We start from the raw sequence: 23,224 nt of genomic DNA on the forward strand, positions 1-23,224 counted from the left end.
ATGCCCTTCCAGCTGGGTAGAGCCCTTCCTGACTTGTGTAAGAAACATACATACTTTGATCCTATGCCAAAAATCTTTGATACTTTGATGTGGGTTTCTCTGTATTTCATTCTTTTTGTCTACTGGCTGGCTTAACTGCCGACTTAAGCCAGCATTCAGCATTTCTAGGGTTGACATGAATCCCCAAAATAATTTGTTGGCTAAGGCTCAGTTGAGGAGTATGAATTCAATAAATTAAATAATTGGAAAACTGCAAGGGAGAGGAAATATTGTGTATGAATTATTATATGCAAAAGTTACTTTTATCAAAGTATTTGTATGAAGTCCATTGATGTTTCTGTTATAGCACTTATATATGATAGTGTTACTTATATCAAATTCATAGCTATGCAGTAAAACACCTTCTAGTTGTTTGTTAATGGACAAATAGTCTTCATGCTGTGTGCTCACTTAAGATACCCTTTTAGTAATTTTCATTTGCAAGTAACTTTCTAAAAAAATATTTTTTTAAGTTTATTAGAGCAAGCACATGTGTGCAAGAACAGGGAAGGGACGGTAGGGGGCTTTGGGAGAGAGAGAGAGAGAGAGAGAGAGAGAGAGAGAGAGAGAGAGAGAGAGAGAGAGAGAATATCAATCCCAAGCAGGCTCTGTGCTGACAGAGCTCCCATCATGAGGTTGTCTCACAAACCGTGAGATCATGACCTGAGCTGAAATCAAGAGTCGGACACTTAATCTACTGAGCCACCAGGTGCCCCTCATTTGCAAGCATCTTGATTGCAAAGGCATGTTTTGTTTATAAATATGCAGTAATATCAAAGAATAGTTTTCGGTTTATTTATTGAGTTACATTTTAGTGAGAATTCTGGGTGAAAAAATTCTTTCTCTTACTTTACTGTACCCAGTGTTTATTTCAGCGTTTTGTTTTGTTAACATTTATGTATTTAAAAAAATTTTTCTAACGTGTATTTATTTTTTGAGAGAGAGAGCACGAAAGGGAGAAGGGCAGAGAGAGAGAGGGAGACACAGAATCCAAAGCAGGCTCCAGGCTGTCAACACAGAGCCTGATGCGGGGCTCAATCCTACGAACCGTGAGATCATGACCTGAGCCAAAGTCGGACGCTTAACCAACTGAGCCACCCAGGCTTCCCAACATTTATTTATTTTTGAGAGACAGAGAGACAGAGCATGAACAGGGGAAGGGCAGAGAGAGATAGGGAGACACAAATTCCAGAGCAGGCTCCAGGCTCTGAGCTGTCAGCACAGAGCGTGGTGCGGGGCTCGAATCAATGAACCGCGAGATTGTGACTTGAGCCAAAGTCGTATGCCTGACTGAGCCACCCAGGTGCCCCCTCAGCATTTGTTTTTAACTATGTTTTGCTCAAATATAATTTCTACAACTCGATCTTTTACATGAGAAAATATAGTTTTAGTTGGGAAGGATTTTAACTGTAAAAGTCAAATTACCAGATCACTACTAAAAAAATGTAATTAGTTTGCCAAGCATAATATATTTGTTATGTAATTATCTTATTTTATTTTTTTATTTTTTAATGTATCCTATTTAACCCAATGTATCCCAAATATTATCATTTTAATATGTATCAATATAAAATTCTTTTTTTTTATTTTATTTTTTATTTTTTAAAATTTAGATCCAAATTAGTTAGCATATAGTGAAACAATGATTTCAGGAATAGATTCTTTAATACCCCTTACCCATTTAGCCCATCCCCCCTCCCACCACCCCTCCAGTAACCCTCAGTTTGTTCTCGATATTTATGAGTCTCTTCTGTATTGTCCCCCTCCCTGTTTTTATATTATTTTTGTTTCCCTTCCCTTATGTTCATCTGTTTTGTTTCTTAAAGTCCTCATAGGAGTGAAGTCATATGATTTTTGTCTTTCTCTGACTAATTTCACTTAGCATAATACCCTCCAGTTCCATCCATGTAGTTGCAAATGGCAAGATTTCCTTCTTTTTGATTGCCCAGTAATACTCCAGTGTGTGTGTGTGTGTGTGTGTGTGTGTGTGTGTGTGTGTGTGTGTATACACACCACATCTTCTCTATCCATTCATCCATCGATGGACATTTGGGCTCTTTCCATACTTTGGGTGTTGTTGATAGTGCTGCTATAAACATGGGGGTGCATGTGTCCCTTCAAAATAGCACACCTGTATCCTGTGTATAAATGCCTAGTAGTGCAATTGCTGGGTCATAGGGTAGTTCTTTTTTTAGTTTTTGAGGAACCTCCATTCTGTTTTCCAGAGTGGCTGCACCAGCTTGCATTCCCAGTGATTGTCTTTTAAGATATGAACATTACCCACATTACTTTGTATGGTTATTAATTGCAAATAATTATAGATAAAATTTAGTATTTAATTACTAAAAGGATTTATAATTTACAGAGAAATAATTTAAAGATCTCTGATTCTTTCTGTATGATATTTCCTTGAAATATATAGGATGATTTTATGTGTCAGATTAGGCAAAGTAAATGGATAAATTCCTTAATTGAAAATTAAATATTTGAGAGACACCTGGGCGGCTCATTTGATTGAGCATCAGACTTTGCCTCAGGTCATGATCTCATAGTTTGTGAGTTGGAGCCCTGCATTGGGCTGTCTGCTGTCAGCACAGAGACTGTGTCGGGTCCTCTGTCCGCTTCTCTCTCTTTGCCTCTCTCTAGCTTGCACTCTCTCACAAAAATAAGCATTTAAAAAAATGTTAAATAAAATTAAATATTTGAATAATGAATGTATTTAGTTTTCACATTAGTTTTGAGTTCACTTAAATTAACATTCTGTAAACAAATGTTTTATTCAATTGAGTTGAAGTTTTTGCACATTTTAGGTGTCTATTTTATTTTTGTTTTTACTGAAATTCATCAGGGAAATAAAGTCAGCACGTGCTAATGACTCATCAGAAAAAAACAAGATACTTTTCTTACATAGTGTTAATTTTCTATGTAATCTTACAGTTAGAATTGCTTAACTACCAAAAAATCATTTTAAAGTATGCATTTCTTTTGGGATATTAAATATAAATCCAGAGGAAGATAGTGATTTTGAAAATATTGTGTTTATTAATGCTGACTAAATCTTTATTTTGCTTTACATTTTGTTGGTCTTACTTTCCATGCTGACTAAATTTCCCTTTCCTATATTAGGTAGATAGGTAGGAGCTTAAAGAAAACATATTTAAATGCAGTTTGATTATAAACAATATATTCAACATGTACGTTGAGAAAAAAATGTCTATGGCATTTTTGGTTTTGTGTCTTGTTTATATTGCCAGGTCATGTATGTTTTCTGGCAGTAAATCTTGGTCGTCCGTAGTCATCGCCACGCTTAGAACAAGGCATTTACCCTGGAATGTGTGTCAGAGTTCTCTGGAAATGGACTTTTAAAGGATATTCTTAGAAATCATTCTTATTAGAGCTGGCTTTGGTCTTGAATGCAGCCCCATGAAAAAGATCATCAGAGTGTGGTATAGAAATAAAACAAGAACAATTACCAAAGGATGAACTATTGTCCCATGATGCCTAATGTGGCCGAGATAGGCTCTTCTTTTTCTTCTTTCTTTTCTTGCTTCTTAACATCTTCTGCTGTAATGATGACAAAAGTACTCATTTTCCCAGAACATCTCTTGGTCTAGAAAAAAAGAAAATTGTGAAACCTCTAGGAAAGATTCCTTCCAACATGTACAGAAATAGTAAATAAATTTGCTATACTTATTATCTTTGCATAATTTTTCAGGGTGCATTTCTATTTTATTCTGTTAACATGATGGAAAATGATAGAAAATGAATATATTTTAGTAGAACTTCCAATCTATTATCAACAGTTCAATAGGATAAGAAAATATAATTGAAAGGTAAACATTAGATCTGCCGTTTATATATGTTCTATATTTAGTAACTCTAAATTTTATTTTCAGATATTCTATCTATATCTAGCTAAGCTGACATACATGTGAATTGCAGTCAGTTGGCCTGATATGTGTATATAATCACTGCATATTTTAGCCTAAAATAATGAAGGTACTAAATGTCAGATTTTTAAAATGATAAAAAAAGATGTGTTCCTTACTCTACATTGCATCAGGAATAAAGTATTATCAGATATCCTGCATAGTCCACAGTGGTGATGAATGGATTTTTTCTCTTCGTGGAGAGCTTCTGCTTGTACTCAAGGAAAGAAAAGTGAGCAGAGCCTGGACAGGCTTCATACTCAAGATGACAGATGTTTTCATTGTATCCAGGGGGAGGCGTCTTCTCCAGTAGTAATCCATGTAAATTTCACTGTAACTGTTTGGTATAAATTGATAGCCTCTACCAGTAGTAATCAAATGGTAAATGTGTTCCATGTTTCTTTTGGCTTTTATACATGCTGAATGGTGCTTCACAAAAATGGTGACTACTTACGAATTTTCTGTCTGATGAATCTTAAAACTCTTCTGTTTCTTTTCAGCTATTTGAACATCCTTTTCTGTGTTGAAATGTAATTTCAAATACAGAAAATGAGAATTCTGTTTTTATATCTTGTACTAGTTACTACCTTCAAATTAGAAAATGTCTCTTACCGGAATAATTATAGTAATGTCACACACCTCTATCTGTAGTTGTTAACTCCAAGGTACTTTTCAAGCATTGCATAATTCAGCAACCAGGGAACTTCCGAGCATCAGAAGGATAGTGACTTTGTTTAGTAATAAGCAGTAACATTGAACATGCACTTGGCACTTTATGAATAATGATGGAGCTGTAAGCCACTGTTGCAGACATGGTGTTGCATAACAGCGTTGTGCCCCTGCTCTTTCTTTGTCAGCTGGTCATATTTAATCCTTTAGTAACAGTGAAGTATGCAGGTAAAAAGGAGCAAAGTATAAAGATAATCTAAGGTTTTCTGATGAAGCTCTTATTGACAGAAATGGGACTAAGGAATTCAAGATGGAAACAGTTGCTTTGTGTTATAGTTTTTTAAGTAAATTTTTTTAATTTTAATTTTATTTTTTTCATTTTACTTTATTTTTTAATTTATTCATTTATTTTTGAGAGACAAAGCATATGAGTAAGCAAGAGGCAGAGAAGGAGGGAGAGAGAGAGAGAATCCCACAAAGTTCAGAGAGAGACGGAGAGAGAGTCTGGAGCCTGGAGTGGGGCTTGAGCTCACCTGATGCAGGGCTGGAATTCACGAACTGTGAGATCATGACCTGAGTCGAAGTCGGATACTTAAACCGACTGAGCCACCCAGGCGCCCTGCTTTGTTTTGTATTTTAATTTTTTTTTTTTTCAATGTTTTTTTATTTATTTTTGGGACAGAGAGACACAGAGCATGAACGGGGGAGGGGCAGAGAGAGAGGGAGACACAGAATTGGAAACAGGCTCCAGGCTCCGAGCTGTCAGCACAGAGCCCGACGCGGGGCTCGAACTCACAGACGCGAGATCGTGACCTGGCTGAAGTCGGCCGCTTAACCGACTGCGCCACCCAGGCGCCCTGTTTTGTATTTTAACAAGAAAGTTTTCATTAAGAGTTTGTTACATTTATTGACTCCTTTGTTCACTGACTATCCATCCATGTTAGTTTTAAAAGTGCATACCAAAAAAACATGAACATAAATTAGCTTTTCCTTAATTTTCTCCTCTCTGGCCATATTCAGAAATAAATCTTTTTTTAAAAAACACATATAATACAAAATGAGTTATTAATTAATAACCATGTTCTAAGTTCCAGACATAAGTGTAGATTGCCAGATATGTTAATATCTCTTAGAATTTGACATTAAAATTAATGCACTTGTTTATGTAACTAATTATTATCAGGAAAAAAGCAAACATACAAAAACTTGACATTTTAAGAGCAAAATACATAAGAAATGATACAGTAATGAAATTTAATTAAAGTTCTTTGTAAATCGGACCCACAGTTTTATGTCTCACACTGTTAAGACGATTCTCAATCTCATTGTCCGTTGCTTATTACCTTGTCTCCACAGCTTTTGCTTCCATTTCTCATTTGAAGAGAATATATTTTATTTTCATAACTTAAGATTCTCAGTTGTCCCTTCCCACTGCTAACTTAATTGAATGAAATGTCATTTGAATGAAAGGAAATACCATGTTTCATTTATTTAAAAGAGCTGTTTTATTTTCTCTATTTCCATTTATTTTTAGATTTAAAAAAATTTTAATTAGCAGTCATACATGTGCTTGCAAATTTGTCATATCTTTTTTCCCGACTCCTTTTTATTGAGTTTTAGCATGCTGAGCTGGCCTCGGCATTATTCTTATAATGGACAGGTGGTTTCTTATTTTGTGGTTTTTCCTGGTTTTTTTGTAACTTATAACCATTTAATAATTATTATTTAAAAAAATCATTGTGTCCTGGGGTGCCTAGGTGGCTCAGTTGGTTAAGCATCTGACTTCAGCCTAGGTCGTGATCTCGCAGTTTGTGAGTTCGAGCTTCACATCAGACTCTGTGCTGACAGCTCAGAGCTGAGCCTGCTTCAGATTCTGTGTCTTCCTCTCTCTCTGCCTCTCCTCCACTCATGCTCACTTGCTCTCTCACTCTCTCTCTCTCTCAAAAATAAACATAAAAAGCATTTTTTTTCAATCATTGTGTCTTGGATTAGTTATATTCTTGTATAAAATACTATGGTTTTTTTGTAGTTTGTTTTTTAAACTAATTTACTTTATTTTGGGGTGCTCCTGGATGGCTCACTTGGTTAAGTGACCAACTCTGGATTTCAGTTCAGGTCATGATCTCATGCTTCTTGAGTTTGAGCCCCGTATCAAACTCGGCAATGACAGCATGGAGTCTGCTTGGAATTCTGTCTTTCCCTCTTTCTCTGTCCTGCCCTGGCGTCTGCACACACTCTCTCCTTAAAATGTATAAGCCAAAAAAATGTGTGTGTGTGTGCGCGCGTGCGCACCGTGCTTTTTAAAGCAGTTGTACAGCTTTACATAAACATTGAGTTCTGTATATTCCTTCTCTCTTCTACTCAGTATCCTCTGTTACTTCTATCTTGCATTAGTGTGGTACATGTTACAATTGATGGAATAATAATGATACATTGTTTTTAACTAAAGTCAGTAGTTTACATTAGTGTTCATTCTCTCTTGGACATTTCTGTGGATTTTGACAAATGCATAGTGTCCTGCATTCCACCATTATAGTATCACACAAAGTAGATTCCACTCACTTCCCTAAGAAACTCCCTCTGTTCCCCCCATTCATCCCAGACTGTCCCTCATCCCCCAAAACCTCTGGTAACTTTTTTACAGGCTCCATTTTTTCCTTTTCCAAAATGTCATGTAGTTGGAATTATACAGTATATAACCTTGTCAAATTGGCTTTCACTGAGTAATTGTTTCGCTGAGCAACATGTATTTGAGTTTCCTCCATGTCATTTTGTGACTTGAAAGCTTGGATAGTCAACAATTTAACAGTTCACCTTTTGAAAGACATCTTGGTTGTTTCCAGGTCTTGGCAGTTATGAATAAAGCTGCTGTAAATCTTCATGTACAGATTTTTGTTAAATTTTTTGTTCCATTGATCTATTATCAATGTTATTTTGCCAATACTACATTATCTTGATTATCATTAAATTTATAGTGACTCTTTAAGTCTGCTTTTAGCAGCTCTTTGACTTCTTTTTAAGTATTATACTGGCTATTTTGAGTATTTTGCCTTTCTGTATAAATTTTAGAATTGGTTGGTACCCACAAAATAAGTTACTGGGGTTTTTGTTGTAATTTATACTCTTCTTTTTCTCTTTGAATGTTACAAGGAAGCAGGCTGGGAAGAATAAAACACTGTGTGCTGTACTTCATTAAATGAGTTTATAAAATAGCACAATTGGAAATCTTTGGATAACTGGCCATATTTATATCAGTGTAAATTCTAATGTGTCCAGTACTTAAGTGTAGAAATGGAAGCTATTCAGAATTTTAGCGGAAGATGGAAGATAAGCTTAAGCTTCATTTCTTTTGCTGGCTCCGAGACGAAAGAAGCTGTATAAGTCACATTTGTGTCTCTCTCTTCATGTATTTGAAAAGTAAGATGACATATTAGGGAAAATGTTCATAAAACTTTTTCTTTTCCTCATATACAAAGCAGTATTATAAAGCAATTGAAAAAAATAAATACCCCAGAAGGAAAAAGTGGAAATGGTATGTGAATAAGTAATTAAGAAGTTTTTCATAACAGTTCTATTGAGGATAATTCACTTACTGTACAATTCACCCACTTAAAGTGTACTTTTGATGAGTTTTGACATATTCACAGATAGGTGCAGCCATCACCACCTTTAGAGAGGGATTACTTCTAGAATTAGTTTGTGGTTTCAGTGAATTGTTGATAATGCAATCAGAGTCATTTCCTGTATTATTTAGTTATATTCCAATTTTAGAAAGGAAAATGACTACACTGTTTATAATTGCTATTTTCATTTGGGGATTAGCAATCAGTGTACTGTAACTTATACCTTTATTCTTAAAAATTGATCTGTGAGGAGTTACTGTTACACCGTTTGGAAATGTGCTTTTTCATTTTAAAATTTCCTTTGTCAAATTATTTCTTCATATTCTTTGGATCAAATAGTTTATATTTCAGAACATTTTAGGTTTAGTTCAGTAGGGTTGTTTTCTTTTAATAAAAACACAATATTGCCTCAATTATTTTAAGAACAAAATTGGTGTTTATTTTCAGTCGTGTTGATTAACCTGGCTAAGTGTCTTGTTATTAAACCTCTAAGACAGTTTTGTGGATATATGATAATCTCCTGTCACTTTACTGTTTGGAGTCATTTCAGTGTGATGTGATTTGGTATATAATTTAGTTTACTGCTTCTGTAATGTGAGATTATATGTTACTAATTACTTAGAAAAAGCCATGCTTTGTTGTATTAGATTTAATTTTTCCAACAGTAGAATGTTGCATAGCAATGGAGGATGAATTACCTGGAGGTAATGTAATGTGGAGCATAAATTGCATTCATAAAATTTTATTCAAAAGACAGTAAGGAAAAACACCAAATTCTGAGCAAAGTCTATAAGTATACATAATAACATTGGAAAACAAAATTCTATCCCTTAATGAACACACTGTCTAAAATAATAAGTATTTTCTTTCTTATACAGAGGTCAGAATAATTTTTAAACTAGAAATAATATATATTGTCTGTTGCTTATTCTGTGACAAGATCATAGCTGAAGTGTTTATATATCTTAAGTTCTTTAAATCATCTATGTGTTATCAAGTTTTATGACCTAGTAATTACTAAATTATTTCTTTTTGTCAATAAAATATTTACTGCATGACGGATACTCTGATAAACCATTATAAAATAGTTCAAACTGGTATATGATGAAAAGTAATTCACCCTGATATTGCCTCCCCCCCAACCCTAGTTCTTCTTTCTAGGTGAAAGTACTGTTAATTAATATTATCAGTATTCTGTATCTAACTATATAAGTATATCCAGTACATGTATGTATCACTGGTTTTTAAATAAACCTGAAACAAAGTATTCATGCTGTTTTAAATGTAATCTAGAGATTATTTCTTTCACTCTATATAATATCTACAACTCGCAGAGAAAGACTCATCTCTTTGGGTAGAGCCCATACCCGCATATTTTTCATGGCTTATGTAGGGAAGCATAATATAAGGACTTTGGCATTTGAAGAAGGTATTATCTGAGAGAATTTTTCACTATGATGGAAACATTCTATATGTTTCACTCTGATGGAAACATTCTGTTGTCCAATATGGAGTCATGTGAATGTTGATCACTTAAAATGTGGCTAGTACAGTTAAGGACAGAATTTTTAAATCTTTCCATTTTAATTAAAGTTAAATAGCCATGTGTGGCCGGTGGTTACCCTACTGAACAACACAGGAGGCATCACAGTATAATGAAAAAGCTCTAGAGTTAAATGTACCTCAATGTCATTGTTCTTGCTATTTTCTATTTAGCTGATTGTACATGTTATTAAATCTTAGCTTCTCATACAATGAGGACTGTAGTTCCTTTTCCTAAAAGTTATACACACAGAGAATATCGTGTAGAAAAAGGATTAGATGTATGTATACCAAAGTGATATGCCTGGTGAATGAGTGGACAAGGAGAGAAATGGTCAAAGTAGACTGTAGCCTTATCAGCAATGTTTTACGATTTGTCAGGATAATCGGTGTGAGATGTTACTCATGTATATAACATTTATGTTTAGAAATTCATCTTTTTCCTCTAAGTATTCCTATGTAGTTTCCCAGCTATAAAAAAGCAAATATATTTGAGTTTCTTTTTACATTAATGTCATCTTTATGTATTATTTTACAACTTACTTCACTCAAGTATGGGTATAGGAGATCTATATTCTTTTCAAATTCTACATAGGATACAATCATTTAGATATTATTGTGTATTTAGTCCTTTATTGCTCTTAGGGTGCTTCCTACTTTCAGTATTGTATGCTGTAAAAACAGTATTATATTAGTCACCCTTGTTTTATAGGTGTATAGTAACAAATGGTATTGCTAAGTCATAGAATATGGGCATTAAATAGTGCCAGATTGGTTATCAGGTTGCATATATATCTGTTTATGGAAGTCTGGCTTTCTCATATCCTCACAAGAATTAATGTTGTATTTTATGCCTATTGATTAGTAACTTTGGGTTTTAACTTGGATTTCCTTGAAAACTGGAGTGTACTATGTTATACCATAAAATTGTAGTAAGCTGTAACATTAGGTCATAGGTTGGAAAAAAGGCTTTAAACCTAACCAAGTATGTATGGAAATTTGTGTATGATTAAGATGGAGAGTAAAATTTCAAAGGAAGGCCAGAATGAGCAGTCCTACTTTCCTCCCTTTGTCCTCTGCATCACCATCGGAAGGTGTGGAACGAGGACCGACCCCTCCATCACTCTGAAGAGCCTCCCTGTTTGTCATCAGACCATCACAACTGATTTTATAGAGTTGAGAATTCCTATGCCGCATCTCCCCATACTCTAATCTCAGTATAGGTCTGTGGGCAGTGAAGCAATTTCTGCCTCCTGTAGGTACTCCTCCACTTCTCGTTCCCGGTTTCAGTCTTTGTGTGTGTAGCAGTCAGAGTCCCTGTTAGCATCTGAAAAAATTTTTTTACTCATTTGCCCTCTACATAGAACGTAAGCTACATGAGAGCAGGGATTTTTGTTTATTTTCTTCACTGCTGTATTCTCAGCCTGTCAAGCAGCATGTTTTCAGTGAATATTTATGGCATAACTTTATTCAGTAACTGGGATGGGAAAAAAGTTGTTAGGGTATCTGGCTGGCTTAGTAGAACACGCAACCCTTGATCTCAGGGTCATGAGTTCAAGCCCCACACTGAGTGTAGAGCTTACTTTAAAAAAAAAAAAAAAAAAGAGTCTCGCCGTTGTGGGATTGAGCCTGAGTCAGGCTCTATGCTGGGTGGAGCCTTTTTAGAGATGCTCTCTCATTCTCTGCAGGCATTCTCTCTCTCTCTCTCTCAAAATAAATAAATACACTTAAAAAAAACAGTTACGGTTTGCACTGTCAGTGCAAAGCCCCGTATACAGGGCTCAAGTCTCACAAACCATGAGATCATGACCTGAGCTAAAATGAGTCAGCCGCTTAACCGACTGTACCACGTAGGTGCCCCTGTTAGTTAAAGTCTTTATCTCACATGATCACAAAAGTAAATTCCAGTTGGAAGAAAACTACAAAACCTAGCAAAACAACTTATAAAAATTGTAGATGTGGTATATGTTCTTAGAGTGGGGCATTTATTCTTCGATACATGTGCTGTTAAGAAAACATTGGAGGGCTGCTTGGGTGGCTAGGTCATTTAAGCATCAGGCTCCACCCTGAGCACGGAACCTGCTGAAGATTCACCTCTCCCTCAAGCACCGCACACATGCGCTGCGCGCTCAATCTCTCTCTCAAAAAAATAAATAAAATAAAACATTTGAACTAATGATTATTATACTTAGCACGTGGTGCTTCATAAACATCGGCATTAGCTCATTTACCAAGTAACCAATCAATCTTAAGATCTGAGTAGAAGCTACATGGCTGTGGACTTTTATATTGCACATGTTCTCATTTTATGCTTTTCCCTTTCCTTTTACAGTTCTTGATATGGCAAGACATGTGCCACTCTATCGAGCTCTGCTGGAATTGCTCCGGGCCATTGCTTCTTGTACGTCCATGGTGCCCCTACTGTTGCCTCTTTCTACAGAGAATGGTGAAGAGGAAGAAGAACAGTCAGAGTGCCAGACTTCTGTTGGTACATTATTAGCCAAAATGAAGACCTGTGTTGATACCTACACCAACCGTTTAAGGTAGTATACTTGGTTCATTGCTCTTGATTGTGCCCCTAACAATCTTTTGAAACTAACTTTGTGGGTTTTCTTAAATGACATGTGCTGATTAAACACATATGCACACAAGCAAGATAGAAAACTACAAAGAAAAAGTATCCACCAAATCCTACACTCAGAAACATTTATTTACATTGGCTTATCAGACATCTGCTTGTGCAATCTTAGGGCTTTAGGTATAGAGTTTTTCTTAAATTCTGTCATATTGTACTGATTATACAGATGGATGCTAGTTTTAGTCCATACTGAGGACAAAGACACCTTTCAGTGTCTGTAAATACATTTAGGCTGACATTGTTTTTAATACTACCAATTATGCATTGTATAGAGATGCTATGTTTTACTTAACCATCTGTTAGTGGACATTTGGGCTTTTTTCATTTTATAAACTCAGACATACGTCTTTTGAGGCTTGTAGAAATCTCCACACAGTAGATTCATAGAAATAGAATTGTTGGATTTATGGATTACTCCTATTTCATTGTGATACATGCTATAATCTTTTTTTAGAAGTGAGAAGATTCAGTATTTATTTCTCAAAGTTACAATAAAGTTAGTATTTATCTTCTTGGTAAATTTAATTATTTAGTGAATGTTTGGCTTAAGTTTATACCTCATTAGATTCAGATGATGAGTTCTAAAAACAAAAACTCTTTTTAAGTTACCTGGCAAACCTTTTTCTTCCCCTTAGCAGAATCTGTTCAGTGGTTATCCGTTTTACGTAGATGGCCAAATTCTGATTTTTAGAGCATTTATACTGAAAATGGGATTTTATTCTTTTGTCAGTGGTCTTTTGAGTCAATTAATGTTCTTTACCATCTTTGCAATATATTCTACCTATTCTCACGTATTTTTTTAAGATAATAAATTTGAGAAACACAGTAGACGTCAAGCAATGGCAGAGATTTGGTCACTGGAAGAATAATTTTTTCAGGGAGGAGTCAGCTGCTGAGATAATCCTGACTGTTCATTTATTGTATTGTCACTATCACTTTTAAAGCTAGTGGCTCACTACCAGGCAGTAAAAATCATAATTTGGACAAAAGATTAAAGAAGAGCCAGTTGGTGGAAACAAAAGGGCTGCAGGTTCATACTACTCTTTCACCAGGGAAGGACAATGTAAAGGTATATTTTCTTTGATAGTGAGATAGTTTCTGTTGTAGAAAAGAGAACATTATGTTTGGTCCCAACCTTCATCGTGTCAGAAATCTAACTGGTAATCTAGGCAGCTGGTATAATTACCTAAACAAGGTGTCATGTCATAATTGAACTGAAGGTCTAATTTTCTAATTGAGCTAATGTCTCATTGAGAAACTTCTAATTGATCATCCCATCTCTACCCTGCTCATCTCTGTTCCTTATTGTACAATAAACATACCGTTCTTGACAAAGCATTTAATATAAAATATGCAGAGCTTTTGAGTATTTTTAGGGGGAATCTTGCCCTGTGTTTTTTTAGAGGGATCTTGCCCTGTGTTTCTGTACCTCATATTTTTGTGTTTTGAGATGTATTGAAAATTTTTATGAAATGGAGTGTTTTTTCCCAGGAGTATTCTATTTCTTAGATGAAAAAATTGCGTAAAGATTAGGAATGTAGTTATAATTATCACTTTCATTAAAAATAATAATCACAAATTTATGACAGTCTAAATGTGAAAATAAGACCATTAAAATATGGACAACTCTATATTATGTATTTCCTTAAGCTATAATTTCTGTTGGATCCTGCAAAAATGAAGTTACAGTGTATTGAGTTCTAAGGTAATTACAGAAGATGCAGTGATTGGAATTAGTATGCCTAGAGTAGCCTTTTTGTTGCTTTTCCTAAGTTAATATATTTCCTGCTTACATAACATACGCAGTATAATTTTTTAAAAGTAAACTTGACTTCTGTATAAACTGTATTCATGATTCACTGTAAAAATTTAATTTCAGATAGATAATAACAAGTGTCATTTGACTGGAGCTTTGTTTTCTGCTTTTCCTACTGGAAAAAAAAAATTATTCTTCAAATTCTTTCCTTCCTTCTTCAGTAAGAAAAAAATGATACTTCACACTCTAAATTTTCTATCACCAAAACATGTATGTAAAAGATCATAATGACTGTTCAGAGCTCATTTTATTTATGTTGTTTTATCTTTATGGTGGCTCTGCAATAGCTGTTTTTAATAGCTCTGCTTTAGTAATGTAGAAACAATGCTAGTGAGTTTTACCTTAGGATTTGAGTATTCTTCTTAGTCAAGATTGTTCATGATATCTGTTATATTTTACAGCCTCTGTTAGAAAAAGAAACCATCAAAGACATTCATGTTATAACATCCCTACTTGCCTTTTGAGGTTTGGTACATTGAGAATTCATTTTCCACTTCACACAGAGAGGGTAAAATCTATTCTCTTCCAGACTGTCAAGACCTAAGATGTATTTCTTTTTATATTTTCATAATGATAGAACTTTAATAAAGTGAGCAGAATTGTCCAGTTTCCTTAAAAAGTTTATACCCACAGAAATTGGCTAAGTTCAGTTTTAACACTGTTTGAAAGTATAAAACTTCCCCTCTCCCCACCTGCCTACTTGATCCCAACTGCATTTTTTTTTTTTTTTAACCAGGATACTTTTGAGAAAACAATGGTCAAGGCAAATATGTTCTGTTCATTGATCACTTTTAGTGTATGTTTTGTGGCATTATCAGGGTTTGGAGCTGTCACTTTAAAAATAATGTGTAGGTGTACCTCCGCTCAGAAAATGTTTATGTTCTTTTTGTCTCTGCTCTCAATAAAAAATGTAAGGATGAATAAAGTACATCTTTTTAGTATGGTTTTTTTTTTTTTAGGTTAAAGCAAGTACTTATTTATTATGTTTATATATTTTATTTATATACTTTATTTCCTCATTTTTTTCCCTCGTTATGCCTTGTTAACTTCTCATATGTTACTTTTTTTAAACCAAGCATACACAAAGGGAATGCAGTTTTTCCCCCTTCGAATGAAATTTGTATCATTTATATGTGACCATTTGTTTATCTTAAATAAAGAAAAAATAGATTTGCTGTGCACTCTGCAGGTCCCTAGATGATGATCGTGGTTACATGTAATGATTTTCATTAAAATTATTTCTTCTGTATACATTTACAATTTTTATCTCCCTTTTGTGGATGAGAGAAATGAGAATGTTTTGCCCCAGTACTGAAAGGAAGTTATTCTCCTGCCGGGAATAACCTGACTGAGATTATTCTGCCCCAACTGATTTTGATCTCAAAATTCAAAGAGTGAAGGAGATGATATAGGTGAGCCGACTCTCCCCCACCCACACTTTGAACCCTTCTGTAAGAGGAAACAGAAAGATACTGTTAAACTGAAAAGGCACATCATTTACCTAATTTGTGCAGTAGAAATTTGTGATTATATTTAGGAGTAAATAGGAATTAGCTAAATGAAGTGTGCAGTGGCCTGCTATACCAAACTGGGAATAATGTTAGCAGTGAAAGAAAGTATCGCATGTTCAGGGAAACCTGAAGAAATTTGGTATGTCTAGGTATGGTATATGCGTGGGAGTTGAAACTGGAGATGAAAGCAGGAGCTAGAAGGTGAAAAGGGGTGTATTTACAGTTACTTGCTCTTAAATGTGGTGATGAGCTACTGAAAGGATTTCAGAGATCTGATCGGATTTGCATTACCCACTTTCTGTGTACCCAAAGGCTCGAGCAAGAGTGACTGCTTAGAGGAGGAACTTGAGTTGTTGGCACAGTGGCACGACACCGTGGGAATGCCTTTTACATCTACTAGTTCCGTAATTACTGAGCTGTTGTCATTATATGTGAGATATAATTATATATGCATGTATACATCAATGCACACACATACATACATCTGAAAAGTAGCTTCTGAATCTTAATTTTTAAAGTAATAGACTCTGAGGCATGTTTCAAATTTCCTTCGATTATAATTATGCCCGAATTAAAACAATGATCTCTTGTAGGTGAGGATAGTTTGATGACTGGTGGGATTGATATTTAGTAAAACCAGAGCACCACTCGGGGAATGAATGTACTTCTAGCTTACTACATTCCTCTTTCCTGACTTGAAGTTGACATTCCTTAGGCAGTTGTTAAATATTGACTGTACAGTTTGCATTAAGAGCTTCCTAAAGATGATAATATTCTAGTATTCTTTTATTCATGATTCTATATTTTTATTACTTACCTCCTTTCCTAACCTGTCCTTTCAAGATTCACAGTTTATAATAACTGCATAGGGTTAATTTGAATCTAATGGTTAACATAGACAAACTGATTAATGTTGTTGTAGATTGATTTTTAGTAAGCTTTTAGATTAAGATAAATCAGGGATTAGGAAGCACAAAAGAATGGCCAAAGTGTATCACTTCAAAATAGAGAATTTTACATTCAACACTTTCCTGCTTTTGTCTGAAATAGACAAGATTAAAGGTAATTAGGTATCAGGATTTTTTCAGAAATTGATTTTTCTTAAATATAGATGATATAGGGGCACCTGGGTGGCTCATTCAGTTAAGATCCAACTCTTGATTTTGGCTCAGATCATGATCTCACGATTCTTGAGATTTTTTGAGATGGAGCCCCACGTGGCCTCTGTGGTCACAACTGGGAGCCTGCTTGGGATTCTCACCCCCCACCCCCACCCCCACCCTACACCCGCCCTTCCCTCCTCCCCTGCTCACACTTCTATGTGCACTCTCTCTCTCTCTCTCTCTTTCAAAATAAATGAAATATAGATGACATGTTTTGTACATTAGTTCTGTAGCAATTTTAAAGCACACTTCAACTGTGCCTGTAAGTTATGTAATACAATTTTCTACTTAGGTCATTTTCTTCCATTATTTATTACTTAAAACCTAAACAATATTGGAGCGTTTCATGATGCTACCATTAGGAAATTGTGTAGTTTTTTTCTTGTTCATTTGAAACTTTTTATAATAATTTCAGTGAAAACGGGGAAATGGTTAAACTGTAAATATTGGTGCTATTTAATTTTGCCTCAATAATAGAGTTTATTACTTTATTTCAGAGACATTATTCAAAAGCCACTTTAGTCATCACCTCAATAGAACAAAGGATTTCAAAAGTGATAAAGAGCTCCATTTGTCTCCTGCGATATACTAGGCACCTGTGAAGAGCAAAAAGTTGAATATTCATCCACACAAGATTAACACTCTAAGTGGAATTAACTCCCTTCGTGGTGGTTAAAATTTTTCATTACCATAAACATTCCATTTCTCAGAAAAACCTTTTTCTTTTTGGCCTAATGCAGAAAAAGTTTACTGGCTTCTCATTTATTTTCTACACAACGTCTTAATTTCTGGCTTTTTTCTTCAGCTTAGTGATTTAATGATTTTTGTGGTTAATACTTTTAATTTTTAGGCCTACAAGCAGTGGGAAGAAATAGTTCCCTAGGGACCGAGACAGACAGAGAGAGAGAGAGAGAGAGAGAGAGAGAGAGAGAGAGAGAGATGGAGAGGAAGTGCATTGAGAATGACAGAGTGAGTCAAAAGTAGAGGGCCAAAGATGTATATATAAGGTGTAAGCAATGTCACCCACGTGTCAAAGACAGTCTGTGATTAGATACTCATTGATGTATAAGTCCAAAGTCACTACCGCTTAATTTTATACCAATTATAAAAGATTGGAATCTGGTTAAGTGAATTTTCATAACTGTCAGATTGATTGTATTCCTTTTGTTCTGCCAGTTTGAAGTATTTTTGCTTAGTATAGTATTTGTGTTACAGCCTCTGTGCTTTCATTGATTTCCTTTTTTGTTTCTTGAGAATTATCCAAACAGCTTTAAATTATGGATTAAGTTTTAATAAATTTAGAGTAGCATGTAGTCATATAAAAATATAAAGAAGTAATAGAACTTTAACTTCTGTGGAGTGTATACAGTTTCAGAAGTTTTTAAATGTGTATTTATTAGTTTCCTCTGCCATATGCAGTAGGCAAGAAAATATTTCTTACCGTTGTTTGAAAGAGAATGAAACTACTGCTTAAGAGTTTAACATTAAAAACTTACTAATAGGTTATAAATCTGCACATTGCTCCCCGTCTCCTGATGCCTATGTTGTTCATTATTAAAAACAAAATTTTTTAGGGGTGCCTGGGTGGCTCAGTCAGTTAACCTCTGACTTCAGCTCAGGTCATGATCATGGTTCGTGAGTTCAAGTCCTGTGTCAGGCTCTGTGCTGACAGCTCAGAGCCTGGAGCCTGCTTCAGATTCTGTGTCTCCCTCTCTGCCCCTCCCCCTCTCATGCTCTGTCTCTCTCTCAAAGGTAAATAAATATTAAAAAATGTTTTCAGTAAATTTATATGAAGAAAGACAAGTCGATTGACCCTTATTCCAGATAGACCACTGTTACTGTATCTTACCAAAATAGTTCAGTTATCACTTAGGCTTCATGCTTGTATAATGGCTATACTTGAGGCTTAGCTGTTTCTTGAGAACACATTGATCAAATGCCAAAGTACAACTTATTCTATTATTTAAGTGATTAACAGTGTGCCTTGCTGGCACAGTCACTGGAGCATACTACGCATTGGGCGTGGAGCCTGCTTAAAAGAAAAAAAAATTTTTTTTTTTTTAATTTTTAAGGGGTGTCTGGGTGGCTCATTTGGTTAAGTGTCTGACTCTTGATCTCAGCTCAGATATTTATCTCAGGGTTGTGAGTTAAAGCCCTGTGATGCACTCCGTGCTAGGTGTGCAGTCTACTTTTAAAAAAATATTTTGTTTAATGACTAACAAAAAAACTGTAAAAAATTATAAGTTGACTTAATATTTCTATCTCAGCAGCATAACATAACAATATAAAATGATTATTCCTTATCAAATTACATTATATGACCTTTATGTTTCAGGACAGTTTCCATGGTCTTTATCCCAGATGCAATTTCAAGCACTGTGAATTGCTGCATTTGAAGTGTCTTGCTAACAAGGTTTAGTTTATAACAAATCCTTCAGGGCACATCCTAACAAATAACCTGTTCCATATTATCTGTAGGTTTTAGAGCTATAAGGGGACTGTCTAGACTTAAGGTAGTTCAGATATTTCTTTTTATAAATGAGGAAAACAAGGTCCATAAATACTTTGGTTTGTTCCAGGTTCTCTGATACTTTGTGACAAAGCTGTGATAACTCCCAAATATATTTATCCACTAAGTTAAACCTAACTTCCAAAGAACAATTCAGTTTGTGCATCGGTGAATAATTAGAAATTGGAGAGGTGGACTTTTTTCTGAGCTGGTTTTAGATATCTAGGATATATAATTTTTTTTTAATGTTGATAGTGAAGTAAAATTATTTTTCTAATTAAAAATTTTGCTTTTAGTAATTATAAAAGTATATACAATAATGCAAATTCTACAGAGTTTTTCTGATAATTTCCTTTTACTGACCTTTTTTCATTACCTGAAGAATTTTCAAGTCATGATAGGCTCTTAAAAGGCAGCATATTACCTTAGATATGATAGCATTTGTGTTGTGCCTAAGTAGTAATTACTACATTGCTAAAGTAAACCTAAGCCTCACTGTTTTTTTTTTGGTCTCTCTCCTACATGAGCAGAGAGCAACTTTGTATACTTACCACTTAAATGAAGAGTGAGTCAGCATTACCCATTTGATGTTTTTCTTGGTCAAAAGAATTAATAAAAAGCAGGGGGCGGCTGGGTGGCTCAGTCCGTTGAGTGTGCCACCTCTCGATTTTGGCTCAGGTCGTGATCTCAGGGTCACGGGATTGAGCCCAGCCTTTGGCTCCACACTGAGCATGGAACTTGTTTTGAATTCTCTTTCTCCCTCTGTCGCTCTCCCCCAATTGTGCTCTCTCCCAATTGTGCTCTCTCTTGAAAAAAAATAATAAAGAATTTATGAAAAGCATTCCTCTGGTATTTTCTTAATTACCAATGTGTGTGTTTTTCCTCTACTGTCTTTTCAATCTGATTTGGTATCCACTTGCATAGATTAGGGCAGGGCATAGGTGATAAAATTGTTTTCTCTGTGTGATGAAAGAAGCCTCTCCCCATCTTCCACACACTCTATTATTTTCTGTCTCCTGAATGTTATTGCTATCTTTGTATACCTTACATTTCTGATATCTTTAACTCTCTTGTCAAGGGATAAAGAACTTGTGTAGCAATAGTTGATATTTGAAAAATAAGCAGAAACATTCCCCCTCCCATTTATGACCACTTATTGATCAACATTTTATTTTAGACTTAGACATGAGAGAACTTGAAAGCAACTCATCTTGTTAATGAAGGGATCTGAGGCACGGGTAACATAACATAATACTTTAAACTTTTGTGTGTGTATATATATATAAACTTTTATATACACACACATACATATATAATCATTTCCATTTGAAATATAATTGTCTAGTGTGAAAATTCATTCTTTTGCCCACAACATAGTCACACTGTGAAGATGTGACCCCTTCAGCTTTTACATATCAGTCCTGGCGAAATTCAGTTTCTGCTGGCTATTCCAACCTTTTCTCTCAAAACAAAGTCGGAGTAAGCCATAGTAGTTTGGTTTCACTTTTGAATCAGTGTGACACTTCATAGCTTCCTTGGAGCAGGGGTGAAGACCATTTATTTTATCTTTGATCTTCTATGCAGACTTTTCCTACTGGACTCTAGTAGGCAAATAATCATATTTAGTATATTTAGCAATTGACAGTTTGACCAAAAATTTGGAAGAGGGACTTGCTGTCAGTCAAATAATCTGAATTGCTAATAAGGATGCATCACAAATGTCTGTGTTGAGTATGAGGCGTTCTGGATTTGAACTTCTCTTTAACAGCATTAAAGCAAACAGCTTTTATTTTCATTTCCCTTAGCTATTTTGAAGCATCTTCTGGTATAAGAAAGTTCATCATGTTTTAGAAACAACTGAATTCTGCGGCACCTGGGTGGCTTAGTGGGTTAAGCATCTGACTCTTGATTTCAGCTCAGGTCATGATCTCACGGTTCATGAGGCCCATGTCAGGCTCTGTACTGACAACATAGAGCCCGCTTAGGATTCATTCTCTCTCTCTGTTTCTCTCTCCCTCCCTCTCTCTTTCTCTGCCCCTTCCCCTGCTCACACTCTCCCCTCCTCCCTGCTCACACTCCCTCCCCCCCACCCCCGCCATCCCCCCCCCCCCAAAGTAAAATAAATAAACTTTTAAACATAAATAGGGCACCTGGGTGGCTTAGTTGGTTGAGCATTCGACTTTGGCTCAGGTCATGATCTTGCCAACTGTGAGTTCGAGCCCCGTGTCGGGCTCTGTGCTGACAGCTCAGAGCCTGGAGCCTGCTTGGGATTCTGTGTCTCCCTCTCTCTCTGCCATTCGCCTGCTCACATTATGTCTCTCTCTCTCTCTCTCTCTCTCTCTCTCTCTCTCTCTCTCTCTGAAAACTAAATTAAACATTAAAAATAATTTTTTTAATAAAATGAAAATAATTTAATTCTCTTGTAGAAATACCCAATTCCTTTTTATCTAACTAAGCAATAAGATTAATTGACCTCTTTTTCAGAGGCGTATTTTCTGTCAGACTCTTATTTTAACAGCCTTAGGCTAGTTCCTCTAGGGCTTCAGTTAGTTACCAGAGAATTTCATTTCTAGCCCTCCTACCTTTGTTTCTGTTGGAAAAACATTTCGTAGTTTCTCCTGTTTTTCCTCTGCTTCTAACACCTACAAAATGAAAGAGGCCTGGTTTCATAACCAAGAAGCATTTGTTATAATCATACCTACTTTTTTTTTTAAGTTTCTGTTTTTGATGACCTTGAACGAGTTTCATAGTTCATCAGCCTTTTACTCGGTGATAGAGACAATGATCCCAATGTTTATTTTACTATCTTTTATTTGCCTCAGTTGGATTATCCCTTGGTAAAGCGTATTATTTGTGGCAACTCCATTCCACAACAGCACACAGTACCTTCATTTTGTCCTGTGATGTTCAATCTGACCTAGAAATTATATTTTTATCTAATCTAGAAATCAAGGGTTTATTTTTAAAAGGCTTATCGTACCCTCTGTTTGAATATTTCCTTCTATAGTGCTCATTTATGCTTCCCAAGACAATGGAGATTATGTTTTCAATTTTAAATCCTATTGAAAACTAAAACTGACACTTCCATTTGGAAAGAGTTTAAATAAAAAAAGGGAATCAGAATTAAAAATTAAGGTTTAAACTAATAATGAAAAGCATTCATCTTACAGAGGTCTTTGCTCCATTTACTGGTGCATTTCAAGAATTTTCATGTTTTCTGGAGATAATTAGAAGCAAATAGTTCTCCACAGTAATGTATTTTCTAAATCTTCCTGCTTACTTTTAATCTTAATTCATTTTAGACTTTATCCCTGACAAAGAGCTTTAGAACTGTGGAATATTATATGATGCATTGGTTTACAGAGAAGTGTAGAAGTTTCATTTGCTTACAGTTTTAGAATCTTTCTCTATGATGCTAGTTCTTAATAGTTCTGGAATCTGGACATTTCAGCATGTTGTCTCCAGATTACTTGTTCAACATGGCTATACTTTTTAAATGTGTATTTCAACTGTTTTGACTTTAGAATTAGGAGTACAGGGAATGGAGATGATCTTTCTTTATGTTCTACCAAGAAAATAGCTATACTAAGCTATTTTCGGTCTATAGATTTTAAAATAACATAATTCTGATATTTTGCATTTAGTCTTACAAAAATCCAACTTATTTGGGGTGACAGTGTTAGCAGAGGTAGGGCACTGTAACTGAATATTGAATTATGGGGATTTTTTTCTTTTGTTTTTACAAGAAAGATTTACCCATTTTGCTCACATCCTATTTCAAATTA

General features: G+C 35.1%; 1 protein-coding gene across 11 annotated transcripts in view; it reads left to right on the forward strand.

Annotated features, from left to right (window-relative positions):
* Positions 1–23,224, forward strand: part of BIRC6 (baculoviral IAP repeat containing 6) — a 225,829-nt gene that overhangs the window by 173,265 nt on the left and 29,340 nt on the right. For all 11 annotated transcript variants that reach the window (XR_009248332.1, XM_058682986.1, XM_058682989.1 and 8 more), the window contains one exon: positions 12,135–12,345. Coding sequence is in view for 10 of the 11 variants with exons in the window: in XM_058682986.1 (XP_058538969.1) it covers positions 12,135–12,345 (211 nt within the window). In the remaining variant the exon portion in view is untranslated. The remainder of the gene's footprint in view (positions 1–12,134; positions 12,346–23,224) is intronic.

The sequence above is a fragment of the Neofelis nebulosa genome, chromosome 9, assembly GCF_028018385.1.
Source record: "Neofelis nebulosa isolate mNeoNeb1 chromosome 9, mNeoNeb1.pri, whole genome shotgun sequence".
Lineage (NCBI taxonomy): Eukaryota > Metazoa > Chordata > Mammalia > Carnivora > Felidae > Neofelis > Neofelis nebulosa.